Consider the following 17785-nt stretch of genomic DNA (forward strand, 5'->3'; position numbering starts at 1 on the left):
TTTGTGGTGCCCACAACTAGGAGGATGGGGGCACCTTCAGGCAAGCAGCACTGAAAAACACTGGATGGTTTTCCAGAGTAACCCATCACTCTGGAAAAGGTTACCTGAAGGTTAAGAGCAAGGGCTATTTCCTAACCATCCCCCTGACCGAAGCCAAAACTGCATCCAGGTCAGTAAAATGAACAGAATGGAGGCTGTTACTCAAACTCAACCTGAAGGCACCACTCTATTTGATTTAAACTTCAGGAGTGTGGCAAAGCAGCAGTGGCAGAGGGGAGGATAAGCTCTGGCTGCATGCAGCGATCCTGAGGGAGTCTGGGAGCAGTGAGTGACAGCAGTGGTAATGAGAGAGAGGAGGCGAACATAAAACGTTTTGCTTTAAAGGAAATATAAAGCATCCTTAATGGATGCCGAGGGAGAAAAGTAGCTGCCTTCCCACCGTGCTGCCTCCGGCTGCCCAGAGCACCAGCACTGTGAGGTGATGTGATGCCTGAGCCGCTGCCCTCTTCCTCCTCCCCCCAGGGGCTCCTTCCAGCCAGCGCTGCTGGGAAAGACACACAACGGGTCCCATTCAGCGCTTGCTCCTGCATATACCGGCAGGGTTGTTTGCAGGAGCTGGACGGCCGCAGGACGCAGCAGCTTCCCCCTCCTTCCTTGCCATCTCTCGAGGACCTGGAAAACCCGCTGTGTGAACCCCAAAAGGTGTGAGGGAAAGGGGGGGGGGGGGCAGCGTGGCTGTCCAGCACCACTGCTGGGGCCACAGGGTTAGCTGTGTCGGCAGTGGGATGTGACCCCCAGCATGAGGGGTGAGGGTGAGGCGGGCAGAGCCAGGGTGAGAGAGGATGGACAGCACAGCGGCTCCCAGGTGTTTGAGCCCGGTCAGCCCACGTTGCACAAAGGTGGTGGGAGCCCCCAGCGCTCCCGCCAAGCCTTGCTCCTCTCCAGTACCCCCTGCTGGGGCTCACTGACGCCTGGCCAGAAACAACCCGCTCCTCGCTGCCACTGAACAGAGCAGAGCATTATTGCACGGCACGGCCAGAGGAGCTCTGGGTGTAGCGTGGCAGCTCGGGACAGCTGCTCAAAGCCAGGGCTTTGTGACACTGCGTGGGGTGAGAAAAACATTGCTACCATCTCTTGCTGCTGCCTCTCCCTCGCCCCAGGTGCCCCCACCATGGGGCTGCTCCTGCTGGCAGTGGTGCTGGCTCTGGCACCGGGAGGGACAGCTACAGCCCGCTGCCCTGCAGTCTGCATCTGTGACAACCTCCGTGCCCACGTCCTGTGCCTCAACCGGAACCTGACAGCCATACCTGACACCATCCCGGAGGTGGGTGAGGAGCTGGAGGGGAAGGGTGGGGGAGGGTGGCAGCTGTGTGGTGACACAGTGCTCTGCATGACCTGCAGCTCACCAAGCAGCTGGACCTGCGGGGCAACAGCTTCAAGGTGGTCATGGCTGGAGCCTTCCTCAGCACGCCGTACCTTACACACTTGGATCTGCGTGACTGCCACCTGGAGAGGGTGGAGGAAGGGGCCTTCCGGGGGCTGGGGAGGCTGCTCCACCTCAACCTGGCCTCCAACAGCATCACTGTCCTCTACCAGGAGGCCCTGGATGGGCTATCCTCCCTCCAGCAGCTCATCCTGCGGCAGAACCAGCTCGAGGAAATGCAGCCAGGCGCTTTCAGCCGCCTGGCGTCCCTCACCCTCCTCGATCTGAGGGAGAACGCCTTGGTCTACCTCCCAGACATGGTCTTTCAGGGCCTGCAGAGTCTCAGGTGGCTCCGGCTGTCCCACAATGCCCTCCACGTGCTGAGCAGCGAGGCCTTCACGGCCCTGCCCGCCCTGCGCAGGCTGAGCCTGGACCACAATGAGCTGCAGGCACTGCCCAGTGAGGCTCTGGCACAGCTGAGCGAAGCCACACGGCTGGAGCTGGGCCACAACCCCATCACCTACCTGGCCGAGGAGGCTGTGGCCATGGCCTCCCTCCAGCACCTCTCCTTGGAGCACGCTGCCCTGCAGGACGTGGCACCTGACGCCTTCTCCCGCAGCCCCCTGCTGCGGACGCTGAATTTGGCCCACAACCAGCTGCAGGGGCTGCCCGCTTTGGTGGGGGCCGGGCGGCTGGTGAGGATCGGCCTGCAGGGAAACCCCCTGCTCTGCTCCTGCCTCCTGCTCCCCTTCCACCGCTGGATGGGGCAGGCGAGAGTGCAGGCAGAGGGGATGTGCGTGGCACCCCCAGCCCTCCGGGGCCGATCCCTCGACTCCCTGCGGCCCCCCGAAATGAAGTGTGGGCAGTTCCAGGTGCCCGCCCCCAATCCCACGCCTTCAATGCAGACCAGGGGAACCACGAGCGGGCCGTGCCCCAAGGGCTGCACCTGCTCCCCTGAATTCCACCACGCAAACTGTGAGAACAGAGGCCTGCGGCAGATCCCTCGTGGCTTCCCTGCAGACACCCAGCTCCTCGACCTACGCCGAAATGCCCTGGGGGTGGTGCCTGCAGGCGCCTTCCTGGGCCTGAAGGCACTGGTGTCCCTCCACCTGCAGAGCTGTGGCATCACGGAGCTGCGGCCCGGGGGGCTGCAGGGGCTGCCCAACTTGGTCTACCTCTACCTCTCTGACAACCACCTCAGCACCTTGGTGCCTGCTGCCTTTGAGGGGGCCCCACGGCTTGCCTACCTGCACCTGGATCACAACGCCTTCACGCAGGTGCCTCTGGGCGCCTTCCAGCTCCTGCCCAACCTCTTCTCCCTCCACCTTCAGCACAACGCCATTGGGGAGCTGGCCAAGGGAGACCTGGCTGGGTTGGGGGGGCTGCGCTGGCTCAGCCTGGCTGGGAACGCCCTCAGGAGCATTGGCCCCGCTGCCCTGGCTGCCACCACGATGCTGGAGAAGCTGCACCTGGAGAGGAACTCCTTGGAGGAAGTGCCCACAGCCTCCCTGCAGCGCCTGCCTGCCCTGAGCGAGCTGAAGCTGTCCCGAAATCCCATCAAGCACATCAGAGATGGCGCCTTCTTGCCAGTGGCTGGCAGCCTGCAGCACCTCTACCTGGACAACATGGGGCTGCAGCAGGTGAGGGTGACCAGGGGACAGGCCCCTGTAGGGATCTCTGCACCCTGAGAGTCCCTGAGATCCTGGAGCTTTGGGAGACGCTCCACAGCTCAGCCAGGAGAAACTTCCTCGTGCTGGGATGAAGCAGTGTCCCTCGTCACTTCCAGTTGATATGGGGCAGCATCTCTCCCTATTAAGACATCAAATGGCAGCAGGGTACAGATCCTGTAGCCCTTCTTCAAACCATTCTTCCCTCGATCCCAATTTCTCCTCTTGTGGTGACCCTTCCTGCAGGACTCGTCTGCTATTGCCCTGAATTTCTTCTCCTGAAGAATCTGGTGCTAACACCAGCCTTGTACAGACCATGCACCTCCTAACAGTGCTCTATGACCTCCTGAACATTATTTTCTTCCCAGAAAGACTAAGTAGGGTCTGGCGAGTCCCAGGATGTGACCCATGAGCACTGCTGATTAAAACTACTTTTTCATGGGTGCTCCAAATTCAGGACAGGCTGTCAGCTCCCCCCGAGTGGCAGTGAAACAGAATTTTCTCCGCTCGACTCACTTTAGTTTCCTTGCAGATTTCCCCCCGAGCCTTTGCTGGCCTTGGAGCCAAGATCAAAAGCCTGCACCTGGAGAACAACAAAATGAGCAACATTCCTGCCATGAGCAACTTCACAGGGCTGGAAATCCTCAATCTGAGGGACGTGCCTTTCCACTGCAACTGCCAGCTGCTGCCCCTGTACAGGTGAGTTCTGCATAGGAGAGACAGCCCCAGGGACACCAGAGCTGTCCAACTGGTGACATGGGTCCAGCATGCAGGTCTAGTCCCACAAAGACACATATGTGTGCAGAAAAGGAGAGCACTGATGCACTGGGATGAGCAGATATTCCAAGCGTACGCAGGTGGGGCCCTGAGCAAGAGGCTTTGCAGCAATTCACACCCACGCTCATGCAGTCTTGCATCATCTTTCACCCCTCTTCTGATCTGCTTAATTTCCAGGTGGACTGAGAAACTCAACTTGCACACTGGGGCCACCTGTGCATCCCCCGCAGAAGCCAAGGGGCAGAAGGTGAAGTTTTCCACCACTTTTCGAAACTGCCCTGGTTGGAGAGCCAGAGGAGCCAATGCTGACAAGGCTAAGGCTGCAAGACAGCCCAGAAAGAAGAAGAGATCAGAAAAGCCACCAGCCAGAAGCTTCAGAAAAAGTAAAGCTTAGGAAATGCCTGCAGAGTGCTACAGGGCCGTACCTACACGGTGAGAGCAGTTTCTGTGCTTGTCCTGCAGCAACACATCTCGTACAGGGTGCAAAGGAGAGAACTCAGCTACAGTGCAGCATTGCTGACCTGTCCTGGCCAAGGATGGTGGATGCAGGGTTTGTCTTTGCAGAACACAGAGGCACGTTATCCAGTAAAGGACTCACGTGAAAGCTTCCGTAGTGTCTGCAGTGTGCTTAATCTGGTGATTCCAACAGCAAAGCCTCCCCCATGCTTGCTTTACCTTTACAAGCCCTAAAGAGCCACGTGGAAAAGCTGGAATCCACAAGCGTTCTTTCTCTTGGACTGCTTTCAAAGGTTCAGGAATGCTGAAACAGGCTGGAGCAGGACTGGGAGCAGCTGTAGCACGATGTCCTGCAATGGCTCAAATCTTAGAGGAGAAAACTTAAGATTTTCATCAGAGAAAGCACTGCTTGAATTGCCAGCTGATCCTTAGAATTAAAACATAAACAGATTGAAATTTGTCTCCTTTTTGCAAAATTTCATCAGCCATTCACCCATCCCAGCGTACCTGACCTATTCCCTACAACAGTCCACGGGGTGGCAGTACTGGGAAGGGAAGAAATGCTCTGTTTTCACCCTAGAACAGGAGCCCCCTGCATCTCCTGCGAGCTGGATACTCAGGGCTGGGGAGCAGGCAGGGACAGGCACACAGTGACACCCCCTTGCCTGCCTTCCATTTACCCCCACAGGCTGGCTCTGTAACACTGCGCTGACAGCCCTCCTTGGGCCAGAGGTTTCCTCAGAGCTGCAGGGGGCGGACTGCAACGCCCAGTTCTGCCATCAGTTCTGACACAGACCCTCTGCAATTTTTCACTTGGTGAAACTTCCTCTCTCCATGCTATTCACTGCGTAGTTTGGCTGCCAGTGTTGGTGGTGGGTTTTTTATTATTATTTTGTCATGAAGCGCTTTTGAAAGCATGAACTATTTTGGCATTGTGAGCTCTTGCCAGGAAACTTATGAGGGGAGCAGGGCCAGGGCAGCCATTTTGTGAGCAAGACACCATCCTGCACATCATTCCCCTGCAGCATCCAATAAGGCAGATGCACTGCAGCACGGACAGGGCAGGTACTTTCCCACCTCTAGAAGCAGCTTCTAAATGTTCCTGTGAGCCTTCATCTCTGTTGCCACACTGAGCTTTCTGATTTGTTCTTTTCCTCGCTGTTTTAGGTAGCCCTGGAATTCTGGAAAACACTACACAAGCCTTTGGCTTCTTCCTTCATTTAATCCACAGGGCTTTAGGATACAGATTGTTGATCAAATTTACAGTAGGACTACTAAAAAATAAAAATCTCAAACTGTGCACCATGCACTCTGCAGTTCTGAGTTCCATAGCAAGAAGTGATGACACACAGAGGTCTCTTGCTCCCTCACAAGGCATCACCACTCCTCCATTTTTCACCTCTTACACTTCTTACACTCCTCCTGTCCTTCCCTTCCCAAAGGTGGCAGCTGCAGGAGCACAGCACAGCAGCTGATTCCCTGGCACACGTGACCTGCACGCATCATCTCACATCACAAACTCAACACTTCCAGCTGTGGCTGAGAGCCCAGACTGCCCTTTTGCGCTTCGGCAGCCCCTGTCCCCACCAAGGGTTTCTGCTCAGAAATATGCCTTTGGGGCTGGGAACACACAGCTGCAGCAGCTACCCATTCGTGCTCCTCAGCAAGCCTGGGGCTTTTCTGGAGTCTATTTGCTAAGGCTTAAAGTGAAAGGCCTGGGGGCAATCTTCTTGCTCACCAAGAAAGCAGAGATGTGATGATGCGGTGTGGTCTGCCTCAAAGAGAGAAGGCCCCTTTAAGTCTCCTACTCCCCACTGCCAGGACCTTCCTCAGAGGGCCACAAATGAAGTGAGGCATCTGCAGAATGCTCCAGGATCAGTCTGTGTCCTCCTGCTTTATGCTGCTGATAGGAACAGGAAGCTCTGTGGCTTCAAACTCTGCCTCTGAGGGGTCAATGGTTTCTTCTTTCACTTGCACAGCAATGACTAGAAAAGGACAGAAAGAGAGAGGGGGAAAATAAGTAAAGGGAAAGCCAGCATGGTCCACCTTCTACCTGTGCAGGTTCAGGCAAAGGGGAAGTTAAACCTTTATGAGCAACTGGAACCCTTCCAAGGCCCCACCCCATGCACACCAAGCACTTCCTCCAACCCCCCCTTCCCTAGCACACGGCTACAGGGCAAAATAACTTATTCTCTTACTCTCATCAGGTGCCAGCTCTGGCAATGCTTTGCTGGAAGGTTTGGCTTCTCGTCTGATCCGTGACATGGGAGACTTCTTGACCGTCTGCTTGATGGTGCGAGTTTTGGCAGGTAGCTTTTTTCCTTAAGAAAGAGATAACAAAACATAGGAAGAAAGTGCACTTCTTTCCCCCAGTAAATCAGCACCCCAGCTCCACTGAGAAGCCACAGGCCAGGGACCAGTGCAACCAACCAGCAAATTACGCCGTCATTAGCTGCCAACTGCTTACTCAAAAAAAGAAAAGGAGCTACTGAAGAAGAACTCTATATTCATCATCTCAAAATACACTCTTCCGTGTTGTCCCTCATTACAGGCAAGGGACTTCAGCACGTGCTTAAATTCCCAGGAATTTAAGGTGGTCCTGTTGGAGTCAGTTAAAGCTTTGCTTACCTGTCCGGGTCTAGCCCTAGGAAATGGGCACCACGGCTCCAAGGCACAGACAGCGTAGCACTGATATTTTTATTTTTAGCTGATGTTTTTATTTAGGTTCAGTGTCTTTATACTCTTTAGACATCCATTCCTCTCCACCCCCCCAAGGAAGGAAGTCCATGCCTGTCTATGCATGACTGCCACACCTACTGCAACAATGACAGCCACAGGGACAAGATAGAATGGTGACACGGTCTAGCCCCGCTACTGGCCTCTTCAGCCATCTTAAGGCTTTCTTTCCTTCAGCACAAAGCAGCCAGGGCTGCTTTCTGGCCACCCTCCAGCTGCGGCCAAGAATCTCCCTCTTACCACCGACACATTGGGAAAGCAGCACACCTCATGCCAGGAAACAAGCACCATCTGAACCTCAGCCAACAGAAAAGACTGTGAGACAGAGCCTTCCCACACACACACAGTGCTCTGCTCCTGGGTAATGGGGGTGAGTAAGAAAGATGAAGCTGAGTTGTCACACCCAGAGCTGACTGAGAGCAAACACAGCAAGACAAGGCCTCTCTCTCCTGCTCTGACAGATCACGGACAGGGTTCCTCTAACTGGGCCCAGCCTGCGAGCGAGCGGGAGGGCACTAATCAAACATCACTCACTCTTCTTTCCATAGGGTTTCTTCCTCTTCTTGGGCACCTCCTTGGCCTTCACTGGAGTTGTGGGCTCTGCCATAGAGATGAGAGGGAAACGAAAGCCAAGTCCCATAACCAGTAGGTAACTGGGATGAAGTGACATAAGCGAGCAACAGCGATATTACCCATCCCCCCGAGTCAGCACCCTCTTCCCAAGACAAACAGCCGACAGGAAAGCAAGGCCCTAACACAGCTGCTGTCCTGCGCTTCCTTGTGAGAGCACAGGGTTGCAGGCTGGAGCAGCACAGGGGAGAGAGGCCTAGTACAGGTTGGGCAGGGACAGGCAAAAGAAATAAGATCTGTAGCTCAGGAGCAGAAGGAAATAATCCGCAGAGGTGAGGCAATGGCCTCCCTGTGACAAGGAAAGGAACGAACTCTTCAGAGGGATATTCTTACCTTTCTCTCACAGAGATTCTCTCATAGAATCAGAGAATTGATGAGAAAAGGGAGCAATGGCTGAGGTGCCCCTGCTATCTGGCTGAGGTTGTAGTGTGCTTAGTAAGAGGGAGCTGCGCAGGGACAGGACTACCTGAACTCTACCCAACTTCAGCAGGAGCAGTTCTTTGTTGGTGTGCAGGTGGGGATATCGAGGGGAATCTGAGCCAACCTCAAACTCCAGGTTGTTTTCTCCTCACCAGACTCCTTCCTCTGCCAGCTGCTAGGTTGTGCGGCCACAGAGAAGGACTTGTGGGATCCAGCACAGCCAAAGCTGTCAAGTCCCTCCTCTATACAAGGCCCAAAATGAGGAGCCACTCACAAAGGAGGAGGGAGGACACCTCTGCTTCTAGCATTACAAACCACAGCCAAGCCTTCACTCACCTGGAGCAACAGGCGGCTGAAGCTGGTAACCTGTCAGCTCGCACCACCCCACAGGATAGATGTCTGGAGACTCACAGTCCACCCACTGGTCATACTCGCTGTCCCAGCCATCAAAATGGATGCTGAGGAGACGGTGCACAACACGCTTCACCGTGGCCACACATATGAGCCGGGGTTCCATCAGGTCCACTGCTTCCACCTTCATGCCTGCCTTGAAGCCGTGGTTTGGGCAGTCCTGAGAGCGTGAAAAAATAAAGGAAAACCCAAGGCAATTGCATCCAGTCCAAAGCCACATCTGAACAGCAGCTCCCCACAACAGCTACAGGCTTGCTTCCAGCAAGCAGAAAGAAAAAGCTTACTCTCAAGCCCGAACACTGGTAGAAATTGCTCAGAAAGGCTGTAGGATCTCCCTCCCTCGCTCGAGACCTTCAGAAGCTGTCTGGATGTGGGCCTAGGCACCCTGCTCTAGGTGTCCCTGCTCAAGCAGGTCGGACTAGATGGATGCAGAGGTCCGTTCCAGCCTCAACCACTCCATAACAGCCAGAACTTTTGCTCTTTCTTGCTGACTACAAACACATCTGTTCTCCTGGCCAGCACTTACTGTGTTGAAGAGCCGTGCTGGAACAGATCTTGATTTTGTCATTTCCAGGTAACTTTCCCAGTTGAAGGTCTTTGCATCTTGCCCTGAAGGAGGAAGAAGAGGTCAGAGGGAACAACACAGCCATCGGACAGACCACCTGCCTCCAAAGCATGTCACTGATTTTGGACATACAATTAGAGCACAGATTCCAAGGCAGTCCAGCATCTCCCTCCAGTGGGCAGAGGGAGAAGATGCAACACTGAACACCCACATCAGTCATACATCAGACCACAGAAATAGGTGAGAAGAAACAATCAAGAAGAAGTGGTTTGATTGCATGTTGAAAACAAAACACTAAAAGCAATCTTTATCTCACCAAGAGCAAAATCAAAGGGAGCCAGAACAGCACCCCGCTGAGTGCTGCAATGCAAATTCAGAGCAGGCCTTTCTGGGCATGGTCAGATGAGGCAGTAAAATCCACTGTGTATCAGATGTGATTTATTTGTGCATGAAGAGGTGACTCCTGCCACCTGTAGTGGGTTCAAGTCACAGAGCAATAGCTCTGGTTATCCCTTCCCAGCGCTGTTACCCTCTATAGCTCTGACCGCTCACTTGGGGGATTGTACACCTGTTCCCCTGATCCTCCAGGAGCTAAACTAACATTAATGCCCACTGGAGATGTTAGTTCATTGCATGAAGTACCAGGAGTCGGTACTGAGTCAGAGCAAAAAGGCATTGGCTTTTTCCCCTAACCAGCTCTATCTCCTCAAAAAACAGGAAGGACGGAACCCTAAGTTTTGATTCATCTCAATCTGCTGCTTCTCAGAAAAGCTCAGTCCAGTACATTCTGCGTGCAGGTTTGTGTCACAGGCCAGAGTCCAAATCTCACCTTTTGGAGGGGTCAGATCAATACTGTTCTTCTGACAGAAGTTGGCAGGGAAGATGGCGTGTGAGGAAGCATGATAGCAGAACCAGTCAGAGCCATCATCAGATGCAGTTCCATCGATGCTGATCATGAGATATCCGTCCAAGAGCACCTTAGATGGGAGTGAAAGGCAAAAGTGCTCTGAAATTTCTCCTTTCAAAGGATCTAAGAGCACCCACAGCTGAATCATCGTTTCCGCTAGGTAGTAAAATGTTATGTTATATGCTCCAGGATTCACAGTAGCTTCTCCCAATACGTAAGCGAACACAAGCTAATCTTCAGAGCAGCGACTGCTGCAGGACTGCAACTGACACAACTATTTTATGAAAAGGGCTCAGCCATAAAGGGTCAGGAGCTCTGATCTCACTCAAAACCATATCCTATTGGCAGCCCAGAACCCCCTCTACACCAGAAACACTGTGAGTTTGTTACCAGGCTGAAGGAAAGGTGACCCACTCCAGACCTAATGCTATCTACAGTGGTGAGATTTGTTTCATGATGTCCACTGCTACTTATTAGTGCTGAACAAATGTTGTAGTCACAACTGCCCCCTGCCTCTCAGGGCTTCTAAGAGCTGGCTATAGGAATGTTTTTCAGACAAAGAGCTTTTTTGGAATCCCCCTTTCAAGCCCCAGGTATCACAGCCTTCTGCTTGAGTTCTATGACAGCAGTCAGCTTCATCAGGGAGCAGGAAAGCCCAAGTAAATCCTATGCTTCAGGAGCACAGAGCACCCCCCTAAGGGAACCTGGCAGAGCAATTTAATTTCTAATACCAGCATAGGAAGAGAGCCTGCTATCACCTCATCAGAAGAGATGGTCAGAAACCCATTTATCCTCAGCTTCCCAAAGCTATGAATGCTGCCCATAAAAAGATATATGGTACTACTCTCGATCAGTTCTCTTTCCTCAAGGGAGCACTACAGACAGCTCTCTTCACTGGAGAGAAAATCTTCCCCACTGCAAGCCAAAGCGTGAAGGTTGTTGCCAGTCACACACACTGGACAGAAAGCTCACAGATCACACATGCTCATCTTCTTGCTGTCCATGTAGGTGTGGATGGACAGCTACTGATGTCATCAGCCTGTCAGACCTCTGAGCTAATGTCCCAGTTTACACCCTCCACATACAGCTACCTACCTTTCTCTTGATAGCTCCACTTAACAGCTTTCTACTCTCTCCCAGGCAAAAACCTACCCAGTCCTATCTACTTGGAAAGGCTGGGATGTCTCAGATAAAGCCAAAAGACCTCTTCCCCACCCAAAACTTACCTTGCAAACAGTGGCCACACAAATGTTGCCCAGATTCAGAGGGTCAATGGCCTCTAGTTTCATGCCTTCCTCAAACCATCCGCCTTCAGCGTATACAGCACGAACCTACAGGAGAACACAGCATATCAGGTACTGTTGGGGGCATGGAACAGCCCCATCTTGACACCAACTGCAAACTGGATTAGAACTTTTTTACTCAGCTCAGCCCAAGAGGGAGAGGAAATAAAAAAGAAAAACATGATATAAAGAGGCAGACAGCACAATACTATCCTTGTGTCAGCAAGTTCCTGCCAAGATTCTGGCCAAACCAAGCATTTGGCTACTGCTCTGCAGTGAGGTCTCCTGATCTCAGGCCCCACTAGTACACTTAGCTGCTTACTCCTACTCAAAACTCCAGACACCTGCTCACTATTCAGCTGAGCTCCTCAACCTGATGCTATCTTTTAGCTTTCACGTCTTTTTATTCCAAATTTCCCCTGTCTTCACACCCCAAATACTTTACTGTCCTATAGCCTTAAGAGGAACAGATAAACGGTCCTTAATCACCCACACAGCAACATATATTCAAGGTTAAGTGCTATCACTATTGCCCATGCTGTGGCCATGGCAGAAAGTGAGACCCATCCTACCTTTTTAAACAGATAGGGGACAGCATCACAGTAAATCTTCCGGAAGGTGGGGTGGTTTGCCATGTCACTGCGCTTCTCTTCTGCAAGGAATGGGGAAAAAAACAAAACAAAGAAGTGAGAAACCTGCAGCAAATGCAGCAAGAAAACACCCTGGCTATCAGGTATCTCGTGAGAACTCAGCAGCTAAACAAGATCCAGATCAGATGAATAAGAACAGGTCACCCCCTCTATGTCCTCCTGTAACAGGCTGTGACACAGGCCTCACACAAAAACAAATGCCTGCTCTTCCAGCACGCTGGGACCGATGTTAACAGTAGAGCTGGACAACACATAGCAAACCAGAAGATGCATGTGGGGGCCCGATCCATACCTGTCCTCTTTATGCTGTGGCCCACTCTCCGTGACCAGCCCACAGGATGGATGATGGGGCTCCACATGTGGCACCAGAAGTCATCATCGCTGTCACCATCTTCATAGAGGAGCCTCAGTCGACCCCCAATGACAGCATCCACCACTGCCATACGTGTCTGGGACACATTGTTCTTATCCACCACCTCTACTCGCATGCCCTGCCGGAACGGGTACTTCATGCTCTCTGCCATCTGGCAACGAGAAGAGCAGAGGTGATCACACACAGTGCTCTTCATCCATTAAGACCTCACAGAAACAGCTTTCCCCTCCACACACTCTGCTCAGCTTCTCTCACTGCCCAAAGCTGACTGGGAGGCACCTCTGGGAAGTGCTGCATGGGAGTGAATTCATCAGGCACAGGGAGCTGCCAGACCCACAGCATGACAGCATGGCTGGGCATGTACACCTTGAACCTCCCTTGGTCCTGTGGCTTCACAACAGGTACCCCAGACCAGGGGCCATGCTTAGCCAGCATCTTGTGTGAATACTCTGGAAGGTGAGAAAAATATCACTGTTCAGCAGGAACTGAATGGGGAGTTCTGTGCCTTTTTCAGCCATAAAAGAGGCCCTAAAGGTTTCAAGGTTGTAATGTCAGTTAGATGTAGTTTGCCAAAGGGTAATAGGATTTTCAGTAGACTTCAAAAGAGGTCACATCCTTGTTTTTGCTTCCTTACTGTGACCAGAGGTTGAGCAATGTGATTAACTCCCTGCCAACTCCACCTCCAACATTGGAGTTACGCTACAGACAGACCCAATGAGTCACTGGCTGCCTTTCCACTGACTTTTTGGAGACCTGCAGTTTGTTGATAACAGCCTATCCGCACACACCTGCAAATACCCAAAGGCTCTTCTAGAACACCTGACATTTTGGCACTGGAGATCCCATAATGCTACAGAACTACTAAGAACACTCTAACCAGACTCTGGCACCTCAACCAGACTGCAGCACACTGTCCTCCCCACTTCTGCTCATCAGGTAGGAATGGAATGCTGGGAGGAGAAACACACAGGCAACATCTGTCTGCCTCCAGCACATTCCATGGTGTAAGCTCTCAGATGTGGCCCAGGAACAAGCGGCAAAAAACATCTCAGCTTCTTGAGGAGCAAGAAAGGAAACACCAACTTCATCAAGGTCTCACCTTGGTGTGGAAATCCGCTGGGATGGTCCTGGCTCCCACCAATTTTTTCATGAGGTAGCTTCTCCAGTCAGTGTACTTGGCATGAATAGCTAAACACACGCAGGGAAAAAAGCACACTTTTATGACCAGAGGACTGTATTACACCTTTCCTCTTCACTGAGAAGAGTTCATCTACATTAGGCAGCCTTCATAATCCAACAATCTCCCTGTTCTCAGGCAGAATCCACCCTGCAGCTCACCCTCACTATGGGCTGTGAAGGATCACCATCCCAGAAGGGACAGCGCCAAGCAGACATCCAGCTCCACTCATCCAGATTTAGAAGTGGTATTGTAGGAAATGTGTCATGCCAAACAAATCCATTTGCTGGAATCCTGCTAAAGTAGCGTCTTTTTCCTAACTGCTAGTTGAGCAAGAACTGGAGCCAGTGTGTTGCTCAGAAACAGTGCCTGAAACGATCCCCCAAAAACTAAACCTAGCTTCTGTGAAGGTCAGAAGGAAGAATGGCTTCATTCATTAGACTCTGCCCACAGAGCAGCTCTGTACCCAGAACTCCTTGGGTAAGCCACAGGGAGATGGAGGGTGAACAGCCCCAGCTGTCACAGCAGAGCACAAGTGGAGCTGTGGGTGGGAGTGCCCATCCTTCTGTACCACGCATAAACCAAAGCTTCACCAAGCCAATGTGCTGGCCTCTCGTCCCACACTCACTCTGTGGTGGCACCAGGATTTTGCTGTTGATGGCACACCAGCCGATGGGATGAATATTCACTGTGCCTAAATTGCACCAGAAGTCATGGACATTATCATCCTCAAAGCCCTCATACCGCAGAAGGGCCTTGTACCCTGTCAGGACAGAGCAGACAACCAGAGAAAGGCGTTAGAGACCAAGAATTTCCCTCCTCCCTCTTCGGTACTACAGGTTTATTCCCTACAACAAGGGATTCAGAGCTCAGCACAGGTTATCAGAGCTTCTACAACCACTATGAAGGCAGAACAGTCCTTGCAAGGAGCTCAGCAACCAGAAAAGTAATCAGATTATGTTTTCCTTCCACTCTATACCATAGTATTTCCTGCTCCAAAATCCCTCAGCAATTGCAGAGCTCCAAAAAGCTGATCTTTCAATGACCAGCTACGCTCTACTCACTCGAGTTTCCCCCAGAAGTCAGCTGTGCCTGGCTGTTGGGAGTTGCATTGGAGACATACCTGCAGTCTGGATGACAGATGCAATCCAGTACACTCGGCTGGGGAGCACAGCATCACTGTTCAGCACCTCCACCTTCATGCCTTTCACCACGTCATCCCACTGATCAAAGAGTGGCACCTAAAGAATTGAGGCAGGCACAAGGGGAAAGGAACATTGGCAGTCTGAGCACTTCCACCTTAGACAAAAGATTTGCATGCTTTATCACTCTAGTACCTGCCAACAGCAACTGAACTGTGACAAACATTTCATTGGGCTGTTTACAGAAGATCCCAAGAGGTAGAAATTAAGTATTTCACTGCTGGCTGTTCTTCTGTAATATTAAAATCCCTAATCATCAATAAAACTGCCATTATCTTTCTGATCTACACTCAAAAAAACTCAGTTTATTAATAGTAATCACAGATAAAAAAAACCTGAAAAAATAAAATAACAACAGAACAAATGATTTTAACAAAGAGGATACGGCTGCTGCTATCTTTCCATTTCTCTGCCTTGGCCCCTTCGCCCACAAGGCTTGCCAATCACTGTCAGAAGAAGAAGACCTGCTGGAAGAGCAGCTACTGCTCCTCCCTGCACATCACTGTGTGGTACTCACCTGCAGAAATAACAGAAGCAGCTGGGAACTCTCTGGCATCCAACCCAGTCACACCCACCCCACTAATGACCCACCACCGCTGGCAGTGCTGCTCCCAAGTCTGCCTAGCTTCTGCCCTTGAAATTAAAGGTCTTCCCATGGGATTCCCACTCTTAGCTGTGAGAAATCCCCCCCAGCTTCCTTCCTCGCAGCAGTACTAAGAACCCTCTCCCCACACCTCTCTCCACTCATCACAGGAGAGCCCAGTGCATACAAGATGTACCACGCACACCGCAAGGCACAGCAAAGAACTCACATGTTTGAAGCAGCTGACTGGAGCTGCCTTGAAGCCATGTTTCTGCAGGTACTTTCCCCAGTCAAAGCCCAGGACAAGTGCTAGGAGTGGACAAGAGAAGAAAGTCAGGTGAAGAGGTTTATCTAAAGGCACATAGTACTTGGTTACAACCAGACTACAACATGCAGTTGCAGAGGGGCAGAGCACACAGTGAGCAGGGACTCCGTATTCAAGTGTACTTTCCCTGAAGGGGAGCTAGATCCTACAAGAGGTGTCACTTGCTCTTGAGAAACAGAGTGGGGGGGGGGGGGGGGGGGCAGACCTCTGAGGCCCCAGAATCTCTGGAGAAATCAGAGTGAAGCACAGGGCTATTAATCTCACAGTCACCCCCTCCTAAAGATGTACCACCTCATGATTTGCCCACACTCACCATCCTGGCCTGTCAGCGTGCCATCCGCCAGCTGCCCTGTGCCCTGTGAATGGAGGAAGGCCCCAATCTTGGCAGACCAGGCTGCCTTGTTCAGGACTTTAGCTTTCTTTGTTGGCGGCTTCCCCTACAAAAGAAGGAACATTAGTTGAACAGGAGGGGAGAGAAGCCTGCAACAGGCCAGCAGGAGATGCATATCCCTCGAGGTATGATTTTCAGATGACAGTGCTCTCAGGATCTAGAAGATACAACAACAAAAAATACAACTATTCCCTTCCCCAGCTTCTAGGAAACACCACCTCTCAGCTGGTATGCTTTCTCCAAGGGCTTCAAGCAGAAATAAGAAACCATGGGTAGTAGCAAGCTGAGATCTCGCTAGACAGTAAAAATCCATCTTGTAAACAGGGTCATTCTGCTCCATCCCCCCAAAAGGAGGACGGGTTTTGACTCACCTGCAATCTGGCCAGAATGCTGGCCTTCTTGGAGTTTGAGGAGTAACTTCTAGAACAGGAGACGCTGCAGAAGCGTTTAGTCTTGGAGAAGAAAGCCTCCCTGGTTCCAACAATCCCACACATCTCACACACAGCTGAGAGGAAAAGCACAGAGATGTGAGCAGTCAGTAGGGTCAATGCTTTCCAAGTGACAGAACTAAATCCAGGTAACCTCCACTGTGCACAGCAGCTCCCCCAAGTAATCCAGAATATGCAGTCTCAGTCAAGTTCTGCTCCCAGAGCATGCTCAGGATGAAATCACACACCCTTTGGCTTCCTCCAGCCCCCCATTCTTACCATCACACATAGGAGAACAGGCACTACCTGGCTCAGAGCCACTGTCCTCTGTGATCTGTACTGATGGCTGGTGCACAGGGGAGAGTAGAAGTGGAAGATCTCCAACTTCCCGGTCTGCCACCTCATCATCACTAGACTCCTCCAGGCAGGAGCTGCTGTCGCTGCCCACGCTGCTGTTGTAGCTCCGGAAGCTGTCATAGCCCCCAAAGATGTCCAAGTCATCCTCCTCCTCCTCTTCTTCCTCACCTTCCTCCTCTGCCCGCTCCAAAGATGAAGTTTTGTTGCAAATGGAAGACACCACCTAACAAAAGAACCACTCTGCTTTAAAGAGGTATTTTATGCCAAACATCAGAAGATTGCCTTCACTGCTGGGAGGCTTTCTAGACCAGGGAGAAGCCTTGGACTATACGAAACATCCACATAACAAGAAGTCTGAAGACCTAGCACGGAAGCTACTCCTCCTGCAACAAGTTCCTTTAGAGGAATTTTACATGCTGCACATTGCTTCCAAAAATCAAAAAACACAGCCACGGAACCGCAGTGACATAATGTTTGAGGAACATAGAACAAATGCAGGGAACTTCACAGGCATGTTGATAAAGATGAAAGGGCCTGAGTCCTTCCAGGCACAGCCTCTTCCAACAACTGCTAAGCAGTGCAGACACCGTCGTTAAAGCCACAGTGATATTTCCACAGGTTACCGAGCTACGCGCTCTGGCCACCAAAGCTCACAAAACTAGCGCAGACTAAACGTCAGACGGACAAACTTTCTCCAGAGTTGAGTTTACGTCCTTTGGAAACCGCATGAACCAGAAGTGACAGCGGCGGACCGGCCCCAAGCAGCCGTTAAACGGCTCCCACAGCCCGGGCCGCGGGCGTCCCGCAGGGCGGCCCGGGCCCCTCAATCTATGCTCTGCGGCTTTGCACAGCACCCCGCGGCTGCAGGAGCAGGAGCAGGAGCAGGAGCAGGAGCAGGAGTAGGAGTAGGAGTAGGAGTAGGAAGTCTCTCGCGGCCCCGTCGCGACCCCACTGCCACTCACCTCCCCCTGCTGCTGCTGCTCTTGCTCCATGGCTCCACAGACGCTAGCCCGCCTCACGCGCG

At 52.1% G+C, this 17785-nt stretch overlaps 2 protein-coding genes across 2 annotated transcripts; one reads left to right on the plus strand and one right to left on the minus strand.

Annotated features, from left to right (window-relative positions):
- The first annotated feature begins 1163 nt into the window (after positions 1–1163).
- Positions 1164–4689, plus strand: CHADL (chondroadherin like). Its single transcript, XM_065741286.1, has 4 exons — positions 1164–1324; positions 1402–3063; positions 3623–3789; positions 4045–4689. The coding sequence occupies exons 1-4, from the start codon at positions 1172–1174 to the stop codon at positions 4259–4261; spliced, it is 2199 nt and encodes a 732-aa protein (XP_065597358.1). The 5' UTR covers positions 1164–1171; the 3' UTR covers positions 4262–4689.
- A 1042-nt stretch (positions 4690–5731) lies between these two features.
- On the minus strand, positions 5732–17753 carry L3MBTL2 (L3MBTL histone methyl-lysine binding protein 2). The gene is made up of 17 exons (XM_065740888.1): positions 17724–17753; positions 16711–16984; positions 16348–16481; positions 15899–16022; positions 15490–15569; positions 14599–14716; positions 14104–14238; positions 13398–13486; positions 12218–12449; positions 11848–11927; positions 11219–11323; positions 9915–10062; positions 9047–9129; positions 8446–8680; positions 7594–7659; positions 6522–6644; positions 5732–6308 (listed from the first exon to the last, which is right to left on the minus strand). The coding sequence occupies exons 1-17, from the start codon at positions 17751–17753 to the stop codon at positions 6199–6201; spliced, it is 2166 nt and encodes a 721-aa protein (XP_065596960.1). The 3' UTR covers positions 5732–6198.
- Between the last annotated feature and the right edge of the window lie 32 nt (positions 17754–17785).

This window comes from Cyrtonyx montezumae, unplaced genomic scaffold (genome assembly GCF_038088225.1).
Source record: "Cyrtonyx montezumae isolate F1298 unplaced genomic scaffold, pur_monq_1.0 scaffold_3, whole genome shotgun sequence".
NCBI lineage: Eukaryota > Metazoa > Chordata > Aves > Galliformes > Odontophoridae > Cyrtonyx > Cyrtonyx montezumae.